The 21,060-nt window shown below is 39.9% G+C and overlaps 1 protein-coding gene across 1 annotated transcript in view; it reads right to left on the bottom strand.

The window, feature by feature from the left end:
- Positions 1–2,488: 2,488 nt before the first annotated feature.
- Positions 2,489–21,060, bottom strand: part of LOC307138817 (carboxypeptidase Q-like) — an 89,069-nt gene continuing 70,497 nt past the window's right edge. Inside the window, exons 7-8 of the mRNA XM_079837425.1 lie at positions 17,624–17,825; positions 2,489–3,695 (exon numbers count right to left, since the gene is read on the bottom strand). Of these exons, the coding sequence (XP_079693551.1) occupies positions 3,535–3,695; positions 17,624–17,825 (363 nt within the window). The 3' untranslated portion in view covers positions 2,489–3,534. The remainder of the gene's footprint in view (positions 3,696–17,623; positions 17,826–21,060) is intronic.

The following is a 21,060-nucleotide window of genomic DNA, read 5'->3' on the forward strand; positions in this document are numbered from 1 at the left end:
TGACGTGGTGTGCTCAGAGGTGCAGCAGCGAGAGCAGGAAGTTCTTGCGGCGGCCCATCATTTTCCATTTCAGCTCCAGATGCATATTATTGATGAACGCGATGTTTATGTTTCGACCCGGCTTGAAGAATTCATCAGCCCACATTTGTAAAACATTTGGAAAAGTGTGAAAGCCCTTAGGAGCGCAAACTGTTATTTTTCTGAATGCTGTATGATATAGCCTAGTGTTATGTAATACAGGCTTGATTTATTCATTTATTTCGTTTAATTTTCTTAACAATTAAGATGCTGCATGTGTTTATCCAGTCTAATCGAAGTGTGCGTCTCTCCCCCGACTTTCCCAACAAAAATCCCGCCCCCTCTCAGAAAATACATAAAACTGACTTTAAATGCGTTTAAAAGTAGCCTATTAAAATGGTACAATGGCATTGCTCAGTTCAACGTTTTGGGAAATCGGGCATTTTGTCCCGCGTCAGCATTTATTCAAAAGTTAATAACGCTCAACATTCAAAAGGTAAATAAGGATTTATTGACGATCCGACCGACCGTGACCCGAATATCATTAAAAATATTTTTGGATGACTCGTAACCGCGGGTGGCCGCGGGCACCCGCTCATTTTGGATCAACCCGCGCATCACTGGTCTCAGGTGCACACCCTCCGCTCAGTCCCGCCCTCGGTTCGTCCCCTCTGTGTCCGCCGGGCTCTGCCCACTTTTCCAGCATTTTTTGAAAATTGCCAGTGGGTGGAGTTAAGCTCTGAGCAGGGGTTTAGTTACCCTTTAAAAACACCACATAGACATACAAACATTAAAAACTAGATTTTCACCACAGGGGGTCTTTAACTCTTTCCCCGCCAAAACGCTTCCCCACCAAACACAGAATTTTCCGGGGTTTCTGTGTTTTCACTGTTAGACGCTAGGGGGCGCTATTACGCATCTTCTGAATGAGTACAGAATCTTCTGATCAAAACAGGCGAAGAAGACGCAAAAAAAACAAGCTATCATTTGTAAGCAGATGTACCGGTATATGTAAAATAACATGATCATCAACATTAAACATCATATAAATCAAAACTGTCTAATGTTGCTGAATGAAATGTCGACCTAGAACGAGCTATAGGACTGTGCAAGCATTAGGGGTGTTGATTGACTCAATCTACTCCATCTGTGTTTGATCATCACCCTGAATCTGAACTGGATGTAGTCTTTGACAAAATGTGATTTTCTCTGTTTTTTGTTCAAAATGTTGCTTTTGTATTGAACTTATTATGCATGAAGCTAGAATAAAACATTTTTGTTGTTGTTGTTGTTGTTGTTTGTTTAAAAGCAGTTTAAAAGCAATGCTCTTTCTTTTGATATATGACATGCTCAGATATTCATACAGCAAAATATTCTATGGGCCATTCAATTTTTGTGAAAATGATCAAAAACCCTGGTGGTGGCTGGCAATTTTGTTTTTTGTTTTTTACGCTGGCGGGGAAAAAGTTAAAATAATCAGTTTTAGAGTTAAATGGTCTATATATTGTCACTGAAGCCATACAATTTGGAACAACTTTACACAGAAAAGATTAGCAAGTAATTTTTTCACACTAAAATCACATTTTGTTTGTCTTGTCACTATACTTAAAAAAAAAAGGTTTTACTGTTATGGAGATCCGTTTACTTCCATTATAAGTGCTTCACTGTAAAAGTGATTTTAGAACAAGTCAAAAAATAATTGTTGTGGTAATCAATATTATGCCACAAATACTGGCTGAGCATCGATTGGCCATAACTTGTACTGAATCCAGAATATTCCTTTAAGAAAGGTTGTGGCTGGACCTTGTCAATATAGTACATCGAGGCCAAAGAAATAAGTCTTGGCAGCTTTTGATAAAGTTAAGTCTCCAAAATCCCAGGAAAAGGCTTTTATGATGCGGTCTCTAATCTGAGGCCCAGGCAATGTAAAAGCAGCCTTGGGTCAATGCCTGCAAACTTTTGTTACCGGATCAAAGCAAAGAAAAGTCTCTCATGGAGTCATTTTTCTTTAGGATAGAGGAGAAAATGAGTATGTCTATGAGACACTGAAAGTCAGGAATGGAGCAAGCACCACTTAAATACAACCAGGTCTTCACAAAGAACAAAACTGACCTATTAGCCTGCTAACCAAACTTATCTGGGTAATTTTCTCTATAAAAAGTTAATGTCAGCATGTAATCGCTGCAAGAAAAAAAAAAAAAAGCACAGATCCCATGATACTGACATTTTACCTTCCAAGTCTGTGACATTTGTCTTAGTGAAACATGTGCATTCAAGATGCTTGCATGATTCAGATTTAGTCATGTGGGAAACGCTGTGGGAAAACCAAAGACTGGGCCGATTTTCTTGCATAATGCTCGTCTTAATCCAAGTTGTCATAGAAACAAGAACTTACTTGTTTGATGCGATTGAAAACCAGACATTAAGTGCAGGCACACATGGGCACACGCAAATACACATACAACATAATGAGGATGCAAACTTACCATTTTCTTTTGGCTGATAAACACATACACTTTTAATGTCAATCCAGGAACATAAAATGTTTTTGTGCAGTACACCAAAACTTCCATCACAATAATGTAAGAAAGTATCAGAAATCTGAAGTGTAATTTTTTGATGTTTAAATAATTAATTTCAGCAAGATGAATTCTAATAACCACCCCACAAAGAAAGGTTTAGGACAGGATTCATTTATCAATTTTCATATGTGAATAAAAGTCTATTAAATGTGCCAATTAAACCTGTTCAGCATATAAAGCGATCACATCTGTTTAGAAAAATCGGATTAAAACTCTTAATTTAAATGGATTACATTTACGAATGATTTTAGGAACGTTTTGAAGCAGCAATTTTGCTGGAATGAACTTTCAATGAAAGGACAGCAATCTCTCAGGTTTCATGAAAAAATATCTTAATTTGAATGTAAGTCTTATGAGTTTGGAAGGGAATGAGGGTGAGTGAATGACCATTTCCCTCTAACCCTTTAATACCTTCCTCTAAAAAAAAAAAAAGGATAACTGGATAGCAACATATCCATTACCTTGTTTGATTTAGGAAAGCGGAACTGGGCTTAGTTTCCAAGGGGAAGTCATATGATCTGATGAATAAGGCTTATTCAGTTTGTGGAAAATGACATCATAACAGCATCACACTGTTTGTCCCTGTTTATATGAAATTGTGAAACCAAGTCTCGGATGCTGGATCTTTGTACACGACTGCTTATTGTGGAAATTTGTCAAATCAATGAATAAATTATGAATAGAAATGACATAATTAGAACTATTTCACATTATAAAAACATAATACAAAATTAAACAAGACAATTACACATCTATCAAAGTATTAGTACATACTACATGACAGTGGAGTGATCAGGAGTGTATCTGAGGTCATGATGAAGTCAAATCACAAAAAAACATCAGGCTGATAGAGAATTCTCAAGGTAACGGTGCGATCGATCGGCTGCTGTAAGCTGATTGACAGGGGTTTGTTCAGTCGTTTATAAGTGACTCACTATCTAGGGAGCATTTCCTCTAGGTCAGCGACCACGTAGGCCACCACAGCCCAAACAGCGGAACACAGGTTCATCTCCTCTGGGTCTTGGACGGTAATTGTATCACCGTCGCTGTGGTGGAACCAGAAGTACCGCTGGTCTGCAGTGTGCAGGCTGGCTCCTGGGGGAAAAAAACACAGAATGAACAGAACAGTTTGCAGAGCTGAAATGGTGTGATTCTGTGTTTCACATGTGTGAAAATTCTCCTTCTGCTTTAGAATATTAAAGAGTCTGGCTTACGTCTGCTCTTTAAAATAGTTCACTCATCATTTACTCACCCACATGATCCAAACACACATGACCGAGAATGTACTAAGGTTACTCTTTTCCATGCAATTATATAAAAAATTACACATATAATAAAAATTCTCAATATGACTTGGTTGTGTAATATTTCAAATCTTCTGAAGCCATTTAATAGCTTTGTGTTAAGAACAAACCGGCATTTTTTCCTTAAAATCTTGATTTCCTAGCTGTATATAGCTACCGTATTTTCTGGAGTATTGTCGTTTTTTATCATCTGAAACGTGCTGCAACTTGTATTCCAAAGCAACTTATATAATGCAATTAATGCCTTATATGCAAAACATGTGCAAAGCTCACCCATTTGGAGCTGTGTGAGCCCAAGTTTATTTGTATAGCCCTTTCCCCCTCACATTTTGCTTAAAATAAGCAAATAAGCTTTATTATAAATGTTGTTTTTAATGTGACCATAATTTATGATTGTTTTATACTTTTTTTTCATTTCTGTTATGTTCACTAATAATTTTAAAGGAATGAAGGAAACGTTTCATTTAATTAAAAAAAACAGGGAAATGCAAACTCAGAATATTACATAAACCTGCAATAATTAAATATGTTCAATAACACAAATACATTTATTAAGCAATGTATTTGCTGCTGACCATCACTGATCCACTTCAACTATACCAATAAGCAAAAACGATAAACATCACATTTGTGTTTAATTTTATTTATTTTTATTACTGAAGTAAGAGTGGTAAACTATCTTCTCCTGCATCTTTTTCCAGAATGGCAGCGCAGCAGGAAGTTTTGTTTGAGCTGCATGTACAGGCATGAATTTGCATTTCCTTTAGCCTTAGGCTTATTCATTCATTTTTTATTGAGAGAAGGGCCTTTGTTTTTTGATTTTTTGTTATTATGTCCAGCTCAGGTGAGAAAAAGCAATGCAAAAGTAACATAACACATTACTATCCATAAAAAGTAATGCAATTAATATTCTAATGCAAATTTTTTTAGAGGGTCATGAAATACTAACCCACATTTTCTAAGATTTTAACAAGTTATGTTTGTTGAACATCAAAGTCAATGTTACCATCGGTTAGTTTTTATTGTGGAGTAAACTATTGCGCTATTTTCAACTTTCGGGTTTAAATTCATCTTTGTGTCGGCAGGACGCGTTGATTGACAGGCGCTTCAAACAGTGAGATTGCATACAGTAAGTGAGAAATGTATTAATGGATCAAAAACGAGTGTTTTTTTGGGCTTTTTAAGAGTTTATGTGTTGCACAAGTTCTCTTCAGTAAATCCTGAGTCTTCGACACAAACGCAATTTGTCCACATTCATGTAACCTGTCTTTATGGCCCTTTAACCGACCAATCGGCTTATAAAAACGCAGGAAAATAAGTCTCAAAAGTTATCAAAGATGCAACAGCATGTTCATATTAGTGCTGTCAAATCGATTAATCGATTAAATAATTTATTATCATCCAAAATAAAAGTTCATGTTTACATAGTATAATATATGTGTGTGTACTGTGTATAATTATTGTGTATATATAAATACACACTCATTCATGTATATATTTAAGAAATATTTGCATATACTGTATGTATGTATATATATATATATATATATATATATATATATATATATATATATATATATATATATATATATATATATATATATATATATATATATATATATATATATATATAATATGTAAACATTTATATTATATGTAAATATATGTTTTATATATAAATAAAAAAAATTCTTAAAAAGATACAGGCATGTGTGTGTATTTATATATACATAATAAGTATATACTGTAAACACACACATACAGTGCATCCGTAAAGTATTCACAGAGCTTAATTTTTTCCACATTTTGTTATGTTACTTACAGCCTTATTCCAAAACGGATTAAATTAATTATTTTCCTCAAAATTCTACAAACAATACCCCATAATGACAACGTGAAAGAAATTTGTTTGAAATCTTTGCAAATGTATTAATATTAAAAACGGAGAAAAAAAATTCACATGAACATACTGTAAGTATTCACAGTCTTTGCCATGACACTCAAAATTGAGCTCAGGTGCATCCTGTTTCCACTGATCATCCTTGAGATGTTTCTACGGCTGCTTCCGAAAACCTAGGCAGCTGACTCGTTGCCTCGCTGCCTTATCAGACAATGGCTTGTAAGGCAGCGTTTGTGCATGAAGGCACCTCACAAAACTCATTTCGGACAGACTTCTTAGACAGTGTAACCGTTTAATGATCTACAGCTAAATAGAGAGAGCTTTGGTGAGAACTAAACAAATATTAAATTACTACATTAGTAATGTCTCGCTAGAAATTACATCAGAAGTGGAAAATGTTGGTAAAAAAAACTGTACATTTACACACAAACTGACGAGCGAACGCAACTTTCGGACGCCATCTTTTTTTTACCAGCTCAACTGTCACAGAATGGAAAACAGAGGATTGTGGGATATCAAAGGCAGGCTGCCTTCAAAAATCGATCAGGTGAAGGTGTCTCCAACAACTTAAAGGGTTAGTTCACCCAAAAATGAAAATTCTGTCATTAATTACTTACCCTCATGTCGTTCGACACCCGTAAGACCTCCGTTCATCTTCGGAACAGAAATTAAGATATTTTTGTTGAAATCCGATCGCTCTGAAAGGCCTCCATTGGCTCAATGGCACTTTACACTCTCAAGACCCTCAAAAGGTACTAAAGACGTTGTTACAAAGTCCATCTCACTACAGTGGTTCTACAATAACTTTATGAATCGGTGAGAATAGTTTTTGTGCGCAAAAAAACCCTAAATAACGACTTACATAGTGATGATGATTTCAAAACAAGGCATCATGAAGCTTCGAAGCGTTATGAATCAGTGAGTCGAATCTGCGGTTTGAATCGCCAAATTTCAGCAGTTTGGCGGTTTGACACGCGATCCGAATCATGATTCGGCTCACTGATTCATAACGCTTCGAAGCTTCATGATGCCTTGTTTTGAAATCGTCATCGCTATGTAAGTCGCTATTTAGGGTTTTTTGCGCACAAAAACTATTCTCGCTGATTCATAAAGTTATTGTAGAACCACTGTAGTGAGATGGACTTTGTAACGACGTCTTTAGTACCTTTTAAGGGTCTTGAGAGTGTAAAGTGCCATTGTGCCAATGGAGGCCTTTCAGAGCGATCGGATTTCAACTAAAATATCTTAATTTCTGTTCCGAAGATGAACGGAGGTCTTACGGGTGTCGAACGACATGAGGGTAAGTAATTAATGACAGAATTTTCATTTTTGGGTGAACTAACCCTTTAAGAGTAGCACAATTCCATGGGACAACTGCAGGCTTGGCAACACTAGGTCTGAATCAGAAGCCGCTGCTGTGTTGTCAGTCTCCCCTCGTCCCCCTCCACTCCACAGCTCACCACGCCCAATATTGGAGCATTTTTCAAAACTGTGGTGAGAACTGACTGCTGCTGAAATGGGGTTCCTTTAAATCATGGACCTTTAAAAGTACCTTTTCCCAACACTAGTCAGGTGCAACATATTTTTCCAGAAAATACACTGTTATATTTCAAATTGCGCATCATTCTTTTGAGTCAGATCTTACTGATTCATTCTCATATTAGATGGATTTGGTTCTCCGTTCACTGTTTCAGTGGTTGTTGCTGCAAATTGGTGGAGAAGATTATCAGTTTTGTTGTTTATTATGCAAAGCTATCGTATGGCTTTCGAGCATCGAGAATACAACACATGAGTCACTTAACCAAAATTATGATTCATTTTGGAGCTCTTGTGTCGTATTTGAAACTTGAAAGCTACAGACCCAAATTCATAGTAAATGCATGAAAAAAGTCTTCAGAAATCTTGTGTTTCACTGAAGAAGGAAAGTCATACTAGTTTCGAATGACATGGTGAGCAAATTACCATTCATTTTTGTGCTATTACAGAATGACTGCAAGCATTTTCTTTCTGTTTACTTTTAAACTCTGTATGGGTTTTCATATTTCTAGGCCTTGGTCCAAGTGATGCTGATGAAAAGCTGACCATGCCAGTGACTCATTAACACAGCATCACTCATGCATAATCATTTTTAGATCAGTGAGACATAAACATTCACCGAACACGTTTGCTATATCCCACTGCAGGCCTCATTCTCTTTGTTTGGAGCGGCAATAGAACATGGAGGAAAAAGAATTCAGAATGCATGTGGTTGCAGTTAAAGCCTGTTTGCCTGCCATCTATTTCTGTACTGATCCCATATGTGAACAGGCACCAGCCACAAGATTCTTTATTCCCTTGGAAATACAGGGACAGAGTTTTGTTTGACCTTAGAAGGGTGCTTGGTGAAGCATTGCTTATTCTCTGCCCTAGAATCAATAGTGTGAGGTGTACGGTGCAATGCACGCTACAGGGACAATTCTAAAGGGCAGTGAACAAAAAAAAACTGCACATGGTTGAGGCTATGTTCTAACAAAGCACAAATGTAAACACCACGTGTATTTGGTTAAATATTTAAAGGTGCACTCAGTAATTTTTGTGTATGTTGTGCTGTCCAAAATTGATCTATCTGTCTATTGTTCAAGTTTGGGGTCAGTTTTTAAAAAGTAAATAATACCTCTATTTAGCAAGGACACATTAAAATGACTTGAGTAATAAATCAGCATATTTGAATGATTTCTAAAGGATCGTGAGACAATTCTAAAAATTCAGTGCAGTGTGTACAATTTTAGCGGCATCTAGCGGTGAGGTTGTGAATTGCAATTGACCACCGCTCACCCCTCCCTTTCACAGCACATAGAGAAGCTACGGTCGACACAGGACAAAAATGTCATTGTCGGAGTGAGCAGAGAGTTACTAGCGCTCTGTAGAGAAGCTTGTCCGTTTAGGGCTACTGTAGAAACATGAAGCAGCAAAATGACGATTTCACTGTAAGGGGACCCGCGGTGTATGTAGATAGTAATGGCTCATTCTAATGTAATAAAAAGTGAACGGAACATAACGTAAGGTCTTTATTCACCACTGAAAACATAGTTATGTATATAATATTGCAACTTCTGTCAATAGATCCTCATAAATACAACACACTGCACCTTTAAAGTTGAAAATAGTTATTTTATATTGTAATAATATTTCACAATATTACTAATTCAGATAAATAAAATAAATGCAGTCTTGCTGAGACTTCTTCCTAAACTTTTGAACAGTATCAATCTTTATGCATTGATACATTGATTTGTATCAATATTTTATTATGATTTTTACAGTACTTCAACCCAAAATAATAACTGAATTGGAATCTATGGAATTCTCAACTTAAAGGGATAGTTTACCCAAAAATGAAAATTAGCCCATGATTTACTCACCCTCAAGTCATCCTAGGTGTATATGACATTCTTCTTTCAGACAAATAAAATTGGAGTTATATTAAACATGTCCTGGCTCTTCCAAGCTTTATAATGGCAGTGACTTCTTGTTTTGTTTTTGAAGTCCATAAAAGTGCATCTATCCATCATATAACTGCTCCACACAGCTCCAGGGGGTAAATAAAGGCCTTCTGAGAAGTGATGCATTTGTGTAAGACAAATATCCATGTTTAAACCTTTATTGACTAAAATAACTAACTTCCGGCGGACCGCCGTACGCATACATTTTTACAGCAAAAGAGTAACCCTTGACGCATGCGTATTGAGCAAAACAAAACACCTGTCATGAATTCGATGTCTAAAACCAGAATTTTTAAAGAGAAATGGTGGAGGATTTCAATATGAGAGAAGAGGGGCTTAAGTTTGTTGCTCAGCCCTATCCGCAAGAGGCGTCAAATCTTGTGATACTCCTATACATCGTGCCAGGGGATACTATTTTGCCTTAAGTCGACTTGCGTACCGATGGCCGCCGGAAGCTAGTTATTTTAGTCTATAAAGTTTTAATTATGGATATTTTTCTTACACAAACGCACCACTTCGCTTCAGAAGGCCTTTATTAACCCCCCAGAGCCGTGTGGAGCAGTTATATGATGGATAGATTTGATGGACTTCAAAAACGAAACAAGAAGTCACTGACATTATAAAGCTTGGAAGAGCCAGGACTTTTTTAATATAACTCAAATTTTATTTGTCAGAAAGAAGAATGTCATATACACCTAAAATGACTTGAAATGACACTGAGGGTGAGTTAATCATGGGCTAAATTTCATTTTTGGGTGAACTAACCCTTTAATTCTGAATGGTGCACAAACCTGGTGGTGAAAATATTACTGCACCTTTAACGCTAAAGATAAATGCTCACAATACTTCATCGAATTATCAGTCCATTCTACAACATCCAACAGCAAATACATTCCGTATCAAGCTCCACTTTTGAGTTGGTAAACTGCCATGACTGTAACAGAAACCATCTTAACTTACAACTTTAAACTTGAGAGGAGCTGTTCTTGAAAAGAGATGCCAAGATTTAATGTTTGACTTCACAGATTTGTCAAGGGGAAAAACTACAGAGCAACTTGTGATTACACACCAAATGCAGCACAAAATCTTCAGTTGTTGGAAAAAAAGAGCTAAAGTGGCTCTGTGTCGCTGCGGCTGTTTAGACAGCTGTGCGGATGATTCATTTGTTTAACGTGTTGGCTATAAACTTCAGTGGAATTTCACCATACATTTCTACATGCCTCCTGCTGCGTTCATTTTTCCTTCAGTGATGTCATAGTCAATTCATCTGATATCTGTGTGCAGTGGGAGAACAACCGATCCTCTTGTGTGCCACAATTCATTGGTGGTTAAAGCAATCAAACTGGTGACTATAGACATTAATGAGATTTATCCATTCTTATGCACAATAATTTAATATGATGATGGGAGAAGGCAGTATAGCTGCCATGCTTGACTTCACAAGAGCTAACGAATGCTTATACAGTGAAGTCCCAGAGTCTGTGACCATATGGTAATGGATATTACAATGTTAATATGGTTGGTCTTGCCGAAATAGATCTGATACGCTGCTGCTGTTATTGATTATTGTTGCTGCTGCAGAGCAAGTAAGGGACTTACTACTGCTAATACATACACAACACATTGTTGTCAGCAAGTAAGACTTGCTGCTGCTGTACAATAGCATACATGAATTAGCCGTAGCATACAGGTGGAGCTGGGGAAGGTGAAGGGTTTCTGAAAGAGCGTTGCAAACTGCTACAGCAAACACTGACCAAGCATTTGAAAGTTGAGCAGCAAGCTCATTGGCTGCTGATATTTATATTTATATTTATATCATGCATTAAGGCAGACGCTTTTTTACAAAGCGACTTACAGTACCCTTATTACAGGGACAATCCCCCTGGAGCAACATGGAGTAAATTGTTCAAGGACACACTGGTGGTGACCGCTGGGATCGAACCAGCAACCTTCTGCATATCAGTTCCATGGTTTAACCCACTGGACCACCATCTCACATGGTTAAGGACACAGTTAAGGACATAGCACCATCAAGAGCAGGGGTCTACAACTGTGCTCCTGGAGAGCTACCGTCCAGCAGAGTTCAGCTCCAACCCTAATCAAACACACCGAAGCAGCTTAGGGTTACATAAAAATTACAGACAGGTCTACTTGGAACTGAAGTAGGGTGACCACCCATCCCGCATTTTGCGTGACAGTCCCGAAATTGGGAGTAGTGTTCTGCATTTCAGTCATGTCTGAATTATTATTATTCCTTTCATGCTTTTTCATCCTTTTAAATTACAATAATACCACAGTAAGAAATATAATAAAAACTGTGACTGGCATTTAAAATAGCAGCCGTCATGTTCTAGCTGTGAAAATAACCAACCAACGCAATCACAGAGATGTGATATTCCCACTGATGATAACTGAGTGGACAGTGCAAAGGAAGTGTGGGCCTCATCAAAGTCGGTAAACACAGCTACACCAGCAAGGATTTCATCTCACATACTGGATAAGAACCTCAAGAGCTGATCAAAGCTCCCCAAATTGATGATTTAAAGCATGTAATCATCCATCCTGATGGCAAATATTTCCAACGAACATCCGCCGATCCCATGGATGCTCGAGTGCCACCTACGGAAATGGTCGAGCACCTACGGAAAACACAAGAACCAATAAAACCAATAAAAATTGGATTGCAACTTTCTTCTCACATTAATAGTTAATTTAAGCCGGTTTCTATGGCGTTATTATAGGGTGCTTTCACATCTCTAGTTTGGTTCATTTGGTCCGAACCAAGGGCAAACAATTATACATTGTAGCATTTTTCAGCTTTTTTGGTTCCTTTTCACACCACACTGATTGCTTTGGTCCGAACCAGTTGAAACAAACCAAAAATGCAGTCACATGACAACATCCACATCACTCATTGGCCATGTGGTATTTCCTAAACTGCGACTGCGCGGGCTGGTTTTGTCCCTGGCCATAATCTATTACATTGTTTGTATACACCACAATATGCAAACAATACATTTCTATAATGAAGCGTGGATGCGGCTTGAAAACAACGTTCTATGCACTGCAAATGGCAAGCGCGCATCGCTCGTCACTTCAAGCTAAGATCGCGCTGTTCTTGTGAGTTTTCGAAAGTTGGAACCTAATATGGTCATTAGACCAAATTTCTATGAGGCTCCGCACCTCCTCACTACTCCAAGTTTGTCCGCGAGCTGCCATGCTAAAGTGCAAACTGTCAACAAACACTTTCTCATCAAATAATGCACAGCGCAGCTGACTACGGCAGCTAGTTTAGTCCAAAAAGGATCAGTACTTTTTGCAGTTGGGTCTGTTCGAGGACGGATCACGTTCTCACCACAAACAAACCGCTCCAGAGTTCGTTTGAAAGGTACGCTTGTTTGGTCTGCTTTTGGTGCGCACCCAAGTGCAATTGCTGCTTTTACACCTGACCAAACGAACCGCACCAAAGGGGAAAACGAACTCTAGTACGATTCAACCGAACTAAATGAGGCAGGTGTGAAAGCACCCATAATGACAATTGTCAAGAGTGCATTATTGTAACGCAAGAGCGGCACAAGCAGGAATCTCACCGCTCACAGGCTGAGCACTCTCTCTCGCTTAGATATTTCATGTGTGTAACTACTGAGACAAATCAGACAAAATTATTTGTTATATTTAACAAATAATCTTTAAAACTCGCTCGCTCTCGCTTTAGAACCCAAAAAAAACACTAAGGGCAAGAAGGGCCTCAGTTACCGTGGATACCAACTGACAAGTTTATTGCTTGAAAGAATGTGAGGAGCAACGCCATAGGAAAGATCCATGGTCCTTAGAGCAGACTTCCCTGCATTAACTTATATACAAATTAATCAATAAATGAACATACACCCCAGGACATTGTGTGTATGATTAGTACTGTCTTATGTAGAGTTTTCTGTATGGTATTTTTGTTTTTATGCATATTCCATACTCCAAGCATATGATAGAACCAACGGTCAATGTAACCTCACCAATAGCATGTTTGGTCTCTAAAAATGTGTACTTTGAAGATTGAAATGATCGTGTATATGATGTGTCGATAGCTACGCAACATATTAGTTTTACAAGAATCTTTAATAGTTTCTTCATCTGCAACCAATCCAGCTGCACATGCAAATGAGCACGCTTGAAACAAAGAGCCATAAAATCTTGGAAGATTTGGCCTTCCTTATTGGTCAAGTCAACCCTGAGAGGTGTAACCTTTCCCAGATTTTAAAGAGAGACGCACAGATCTGCCTTCTCTCTTGCACCTACGACCAACACGCAGCATCTGCCTGCTCCCACCTGGCCAAGCCAGCCAGGCTGGCAGGCATACACACACCAATCAAGCCATGTGCAGCTTCCTCGACCAAGAGGGAGCCTAACTAACCATGCATGTTCATCATATCTTCTTCTCTCATCACGGAAGGAATCGATTGCAACTGAAACACCATCGGACCAAATTATTAAGACTTTCTCCTGCAACTGTATATCCGGACGTTCTTTAACCGCTCAGGCAAATGCAAGTAACGTACGATATACAAAATTGCTGTTTAGTTAGTTAAAGCTGATCGTCCAGTCAGATCATCCAGTCAAAAACATTTTACTTAAGTTGTATGCGAAGAAAAATGAAGAGAAATAAAAATATTAAAGGTGCAGTATGTAATATTAACAGCTAGCGGTTAAAATTTATACTGCAGTCCAAATTCTAAATATTGGAGTTCGCCCCGCCCCCGCCCCCTCCTCCTCAGACTCGATGGTCACCCGGGTTGCCAGATTGAGGATACGCAACAGCTGGCTACCATGGTTGAAATACGCTGTGTTTTCCACTAGGGGTGGTGAAAAAAATCGATTAATCGCGAGTATGTTATGGACGAGCATGAATCGATCATTAAATTTTCAAAAATCGATTTTTTTATTTATCTAAACCTGACACTACCACCGTGTGTGTGTGTGTGTGCGTTCATTAGATGAATGTAAATCTGTCGTTAATGCTGAGATGATTCTGAGGGAACACTCTAGAAATCCTCCCGCCTCGCCTCCTCTGGAGTTCAGGCACATTAGCATTAGCGCGTTAGCACGGCTCAGATTCGCGCACAAACACCGAATAAACGCCTTCAATCCGCAGATTTATGAGCGCTTCAGATGAGCAAGCGCGATACACATCGACGCGCACATTTGCGGGAATTAAGGCGATCCTGAGGACGCGATGAGCGGATCACACACACACACACACACACACACACAGCCGGACTGATGCTGGAAACACACCGCCGCTCCACTGCACCGACCCGCGGCTCCCGCTCACGGAACCGAACGGGCCTCGACACTCCTCCGACACGAACCCGTTTTTCTTCTGTCGTTTTTTCCCCTTTTGTCTTCCTCACGTCAGGAAACGAACGAGAGGAGCTTGAGCGGTCCACGCGCTCCCGCCCCCCTCACGCGCGCACCGCATCCATCACTCTTGACATTTTGTCACTGTGTTCTACAGTACAGTATATAAGCTGAAGCTACAGTAAGTTGTTCAAAAATTTTCATTTTGTCTTCTTAATGATTAAATTGGACAATTTTCTTCTAGAAAGACAAGGTGTTTGGAGAAAAAACTTCTTCTTTACCTTGACATGTTTCGACTGCAACCTGCAGTCTTCCTCCACCTGAACACGTTGTCTTTCTAGAAGAAAATTGTCCAATTTCTACAGTATGTTGGTTCTGATCTACTTCCTAAAGGAAATAAGCCTTTCATTTATTTGTTATTGTTTAGTTCAACTTGATGAGTCACAACACAATGTGATGTATTCATTTCTGTGTAACTACACAACACTACACGACAAGTGCTTTGAGTTGTTGTTACTCAATAAAAGAGTTAAGTAATTCAGTATCTGACTTTTTTTTTATACTGCAATCACTTTGTAGTGTATTTTCGTTTACTGTTGTGAAATGGAAAATCAATAATCGCTAATCGAGAATCGTTAATAATCGAAAATCGACTGTAATCGAATCGGGACTTCAATAATCGAATCGAATCGGGAAATCAGACAGATTAACCACCCCTATTTTCCACCAACTGGCAACCAGTGGTGTCAAAATACTATTGGGTAATTTGGCAGTGGGCAGGATAACACAATTTCCTACTCTCTGCAAACATGTTATGGTATTGTTATGCTTTAGTGCAGTCAATTAATTATGCAGCCAAAATTACATACAGCACCTTTAAAATAAAAAAAGCAAGATGGAAGCAAAACTCTTTTGAACACTGTGTTAAGCCAGAAAGACACATCTAATGCCACAAACATTTTTTCTTTGGAAATATTAAAGATACTGGTCGCGGTTTGTTATTTTAAGAAAGATTTTTTTTTTTTAAATCAATAGTCATAAAAAGCAAGTGCTGCATGTTTTCTGAGTATGAAAATATTAAATGATATAGCACATTGCACCTCTCTGAATCTGCTCCTGAGGGTTTAACTACGAGAGCTCACTTTACTTCACTTCTGCCAAGAATTCTAAGCTTTTCAGAGCTAATTTCACAGATCATTGGCTAAACTCAAACAATTAATGCAGTTCTTTCAGTCATTAGACTGCTGAAGTCTCTTGCAGTTTGTATGAGGGAGGTACAAAAATTTAAGGGTGTAAATAAAAAACAATACATGTGTAAAACCATGACTGGTTTTACCTGAATAAAATTACAAAATGTGAACATTGTTCATAAATGATTATAAAACAAGCAATAAAGCAATTATAAGGCATAAAATATTCATATATCCCATATTGGGATGTCACAAGTACTGGTACTTCAGTACCAAGTCGGTACTGAAATTATAAACTATAATAAATGTGACGATACCAGCATTTCGGTAGTATTGGTAGTACTGACTCCAGAGTATATTCAGTACCCGCAGCTGCGTTCAGTCGCTTTCCGTGTTTATCTAAGCACAGGACTCCAGAATGTAGCCGAATATATACAAGTGTCTGTGAATATTAAACTGCAAAATACTATTTAAATTTTACTCCTGCATGTTCTGCATCTCTGTTTGAATGACGGTCCGTCGGGCGTCCCCTTCAAATGTAATGTTTTTTAGCACACCAGGGTGACTAACATACAATTTTATATTTTTGAATCTTTTGAAAGAAGTATCTTATGCTCACCGAGACTGCATTTGTTTAATTGTGAAATATTACAGCAATTTTAAAAATAACTGGTTTCTATGTATCATTTTTAGCAGCCATTACCAGTGTTACGTAATCAGATTACTTTTTTCAAGTAACTAGTAAAGTAACTTTTTTAAATAAGTAACACAAGTTACTTTGTTTTCCCTTTTGTTTACTTTGTTTTCCTATGCAGTCATGTATTGACTGATACCTTTCCTGTCTTCATGTTGATAAAAATCAAGTATGTGCAGAGGCGTTGTGTGCGCTGATTGTGAACATGATCGTTATTGTAGTTCTAGACTAAATGTGTACATGTATTTACTCATCACAAAAACAGATTCAGTATTCTTCAAAATGAATAAAAACAGTGAAATGCAAACTAAGAATCTGCTAACCTGCAATTATGTTCAATTACACAATACTTTATGTATTTAATCTCACTTTATTAAGCAATGTCTTTTGCTGCGGACCCTTGATGATCCACCATATTAATAAGCAAAAATGACTTAAAAATTACATTTTTGTTTTTGTCTTTATTGCTGAAGTAAGTGTTGAACTAACTTCTTCTGCAATCCAGAATAGTAACACAGCTAAGAGGTTTGTTTGAGCTGCGCCCTCTACTGTACAGACGTGAACTTGCATTTCCTTCAGCCTGAGGCTTATTCAGTTCACTTCTGCTGTGAAAGGCCCTTTACATTTGTCAAAAAATAACAAAAAAGCAAGCCCAGCTTAGACGAGAAAAATGGCCATTGTTGGGGAAAATTACTTTTAAAGTAATGCGTTACTCACTAAAGATTAACCAAGTTCGTAAAAAGTAACTAAGTAGCGCAATTGGTTAATCTTTAGTAAGTTACTTTAAAAGTAATTTTCCCCAACAATGGCCATTATTGCAGTCTTCATTGTCATATGATCCTTCAGAAATAATTTTAATATGCTGATTTGGTGCTCAAAATACAATAAGTTGTTTTGTCCAAAAAATTATTTTTTGTTTTTGTCCATTCAATGAAAGTCAATGGGGTCCAAAACTTAATTCTACAAAATATATTCTTTTGTGTTCACAGAAGAAAGAAATGCAGATTCGGAATGACAGGAAAGTGAATAAGAATTTTCATAGTCTTTTTAGTAATGCTGTTTTATTGCAACCAATCAAAAACAGGACTGAATGAAACTGACCTGGAACCCCGGCCTTCATCCACATGTTAATATCCGTTCCCTCTCCGTGTTCTTCAAGAGACGTGACATTGATTGCAGCCAACAGTTTCATCACCTCCTTCATGATTGCCCGAGCTTTGTCACTGCCAGTGAACTGCAGTCCCAGAGGGCTGAAGGTGCCCAGGTCAGACTCCATAACCAGGTCAAAGTTTGAGATGTTTGCCTTAAGAAAAGTGGAGAAATCATCACTACAAAATCAGAATGTAATATGCAATTTAAAGGAAAGCTAAAGCTGAAAAAAATATTGTTTAAAATAATATTATATTGTATATTATATATATATATATAATATTAGATTATGTTTTTATAACTAACCCGATATAAAGTAGCACTAAATGATTTTTTGTTAATCTGGGTTCTTGTATCTTGCCAGTTTTTTTTTTCTACTAAAAGAATGATGGTTTGTTTCATTCTCAACAGTGCCAAGTCATAGAAAGCTCAACCAAATATCTACATAATTGGATGTAATACAGTAAAAAGTTGGGTCAGTAGCCAAAACGCAGCATTTAAATCCTGCTTGGGCCTGAAACCACCGCTCTCTGATCAGAATCCAACCTCATAAAGTAAAAACAAAATCCCATGGCAGTGCGCAGATACAATAAGAGTTTTAAGTCCAACTGTTGGCTAAATTGTTCCATACCATAAAGTATCACTTTACAGCACAGAGACCTGACAAATACGGTTTATTGCAACGTTCGCTCCAAGTAAAGCATTATTGACAGAAATTTCAGCCAATTTGCTCCTCCTGCTAAAATTAGGATCAACTCTGAGAGTACTTTCAGCATTAAAACAGACACCACAGAAAAGTAAAACCCTTTTTGTCAGAAGCCTTAATCCAACACAGAAAAACAGGCTATTTAAATAATTCTAAACAGAACTAATTGTGATGGTACTGTGTACTATTAGGATAAAGGATCCTGATAGAAGATTTCAAGTGCTCTCAAGGACAAATGAGTACTCAAACAATGAACAGAGAAAAATGTGCTACATTACATTTCTGAAACATTCTGTGCTTAACTGATACAGTCGTGCTCAGAATTATAAGCATCCTTGCTAAATATAAGCAAAGGCAGCTGTGAAAATAAATCTGAATTGTTTATTCTTTTGATCTTTTATTTTGTGTCTTTTAAAAATCACAAAAATCTAACCTTTCATTGAAGTAAAACTAATAAATGTGGGGAGGAAATCACATTATGAAATAAAGGGTTCCCTTTCGTTCAGTCACTACGACGTACGTTAGTGACTAACGAATGGGGGTTTCGCTTAGAAGCCAATCATCTTCATCGTATTCAACAGCGCCCAATGGCAGTGCCAATGCCATGGGCATGCGGAATTTGCATGCGTAACTCCGCCCCACCTCGTGGGTATATAAGGAAGTACGCTGCGAACATCGCATTATGTTTCTGCTTTGGAGCCAAGAGGATCTCTTCACTCCTACAAGCCTGATCTGAGTCATCGACAGCTTTCGAGACGAGCAGCTTTCCAGAGGCGTTGGTGTTACGGCGCGTTCCAGTGATCATCATACTGCCTGCCTGCTGATCTGCGCAGTGGTCCGCTAGACAGCTGGTGTGTGGTCCCTGGGCGCTTCGGCGTTCTCTGCGAAGCTTCCTCTCATAAAAGAGCTTACACGTGACGCGTCCTTTTCAGGATGTCTCGTCCGTGTACTTCTGGGTGTGGTCGGTTGCTTTCCTCTTCTGATGGGCACGAACACTGTCTGATATGTTTGGGCTTTCAGCATGCTCAGACAGCGTTCGCGGATGAGTCATGTTCTCACTGCGGGAACATGACCATCGCAATGTTGCGGTCAAGACTCCATGACCTTCGTACTGAAGTGAGAGTCCCCTCTACCACACCCCGATCTACTGAGTCCCAGAGGCCCAGTACTTCGGCTGGTGGTCAGGGTGACTTGACGGTTACGGTGTGGAACAAAGCCCCGACGCTCATGCCTCGGGCCACACCCCCGTCTTGCACATTGCAACCCGCGAGTGTTCAGATGCAGATCGCGGGGCCGGCTCCGGCCCCCCCGCGCATCTCATTTGGCGCTCCAGAGGAGGATGCGATGTCGATCACCGCATCACAAGGTGGGCTCGAGTCCTCTGGAGATGACGACTCGGCTGTGCTGCCGCCCTCGGGCGTGCCAGCATTGCCCGAGTCAGATCCAGAGCTGACAGCCATGTTGTCTCGGGCAGCCGCGAGTTTAGGGATCGAGTGGAACCCTCCACCCTGTCCCGAACGCTCAAGGCTCGATGATTGGTTTTTGGGGGCTCGCGCTGACACCCGTCAGTCCTTGCCCTCAATACCTTTCTTTCCCGAGCTGCATGAGGAACTCACGCGGTCCTGGAAGTCCCCGTTGTCTTCCCGTGACCGTTCACTGACTTCCTCCGCCTTCTCCGTCCTCGATGGGGCGGCAGCTAAAGGGTACACTGGGGTCCCTCCAGTTGAACGTTCTGTTGCGATGCAACTGTGTCCTCAGAGCGCTTCAACCTGGCGTGGTGATCCTAAGCACCCCTCCAAAGCCTGTCGATTCACATCAACCTTGGTGTCGAAATCGCACAGAGCCGCGGGGCAGGCTGCCGCTTCGCTGCATGCCATGGCGATCCTCCAGGTCTACCAGGCCAGGATCCTCAAGGACATGCACGAGGGTGGAGTTGATCCGGGGCTCTTAAATGAGCTGCGTGCCGCCACCGACCTCGCTCTCCGGGCGACGAAGGTGACCGCACGCTCCCTGGGTCAAGTGATGTCCACAAATGTGGTCCAGGAGCGTCACCTGTGGCTGAACCTGGCCGATATGCGGGACACCGAGCGAACCCGGTTCCTCGATGCCCCCATATCCCAGGCCGGCCTCTTCGGCGGGGCGGTTGAGGACTTCGCCCAACAGTTCTCAATCGCCCAGAAGCAGACTGAGGCTATTAAGCACGTACTGCCCCGGCGGCCAGCTGCTGCCTCCACCCCGCCGCCGGCGCAGTCAACTCAGTCTGCTCCACGCCGAGGACGCCCTCCTAAGGCTCCCGCCCCTCCCACCCGGTCCAAGCAGCAGCCTTCACCCGGGCCGGGTCGCGGAGGAAGCCGTAGGAAGGCGTCCAAGTCCCCTCAGGCCGCCCCGCGCCCCGCTAAACGCCAGGCCAAGCGGCGCTCCTGAGACGGACGGCTCAGGGATGGGAAATTCTTTCGAGGAGATGGTAGCAGGACCACTCCTTCCCCCGGTGGAGGGCCGGGGGAGAATCCTTTGTTCAGCTGCTGGCCCCCGGGTCAGCAGCACCCTATGTTGGTCAAAGAAAGAATTAACACTCCCATCCCTGAGCCCACAGAGTCCGGTGATGACGGTGCGCGCCACCCACGGGTCCCGCCACTCGCATCCCACTCTGTCGCCAGCCTCCTGGCAGAGCAGACCCCAGTGG

Source organism: Gobio gobio (genome assembly GCF_949357685.1).
Source record: "Gobio gobio genome assembly, chromosome: 15".
Classification (NCBI taxonomy): Eukaryota; Metazoa; Chordata; class Actinopteri; order Cypriniformes; family Gobionidae; genus Gobio; species Gobio gobio.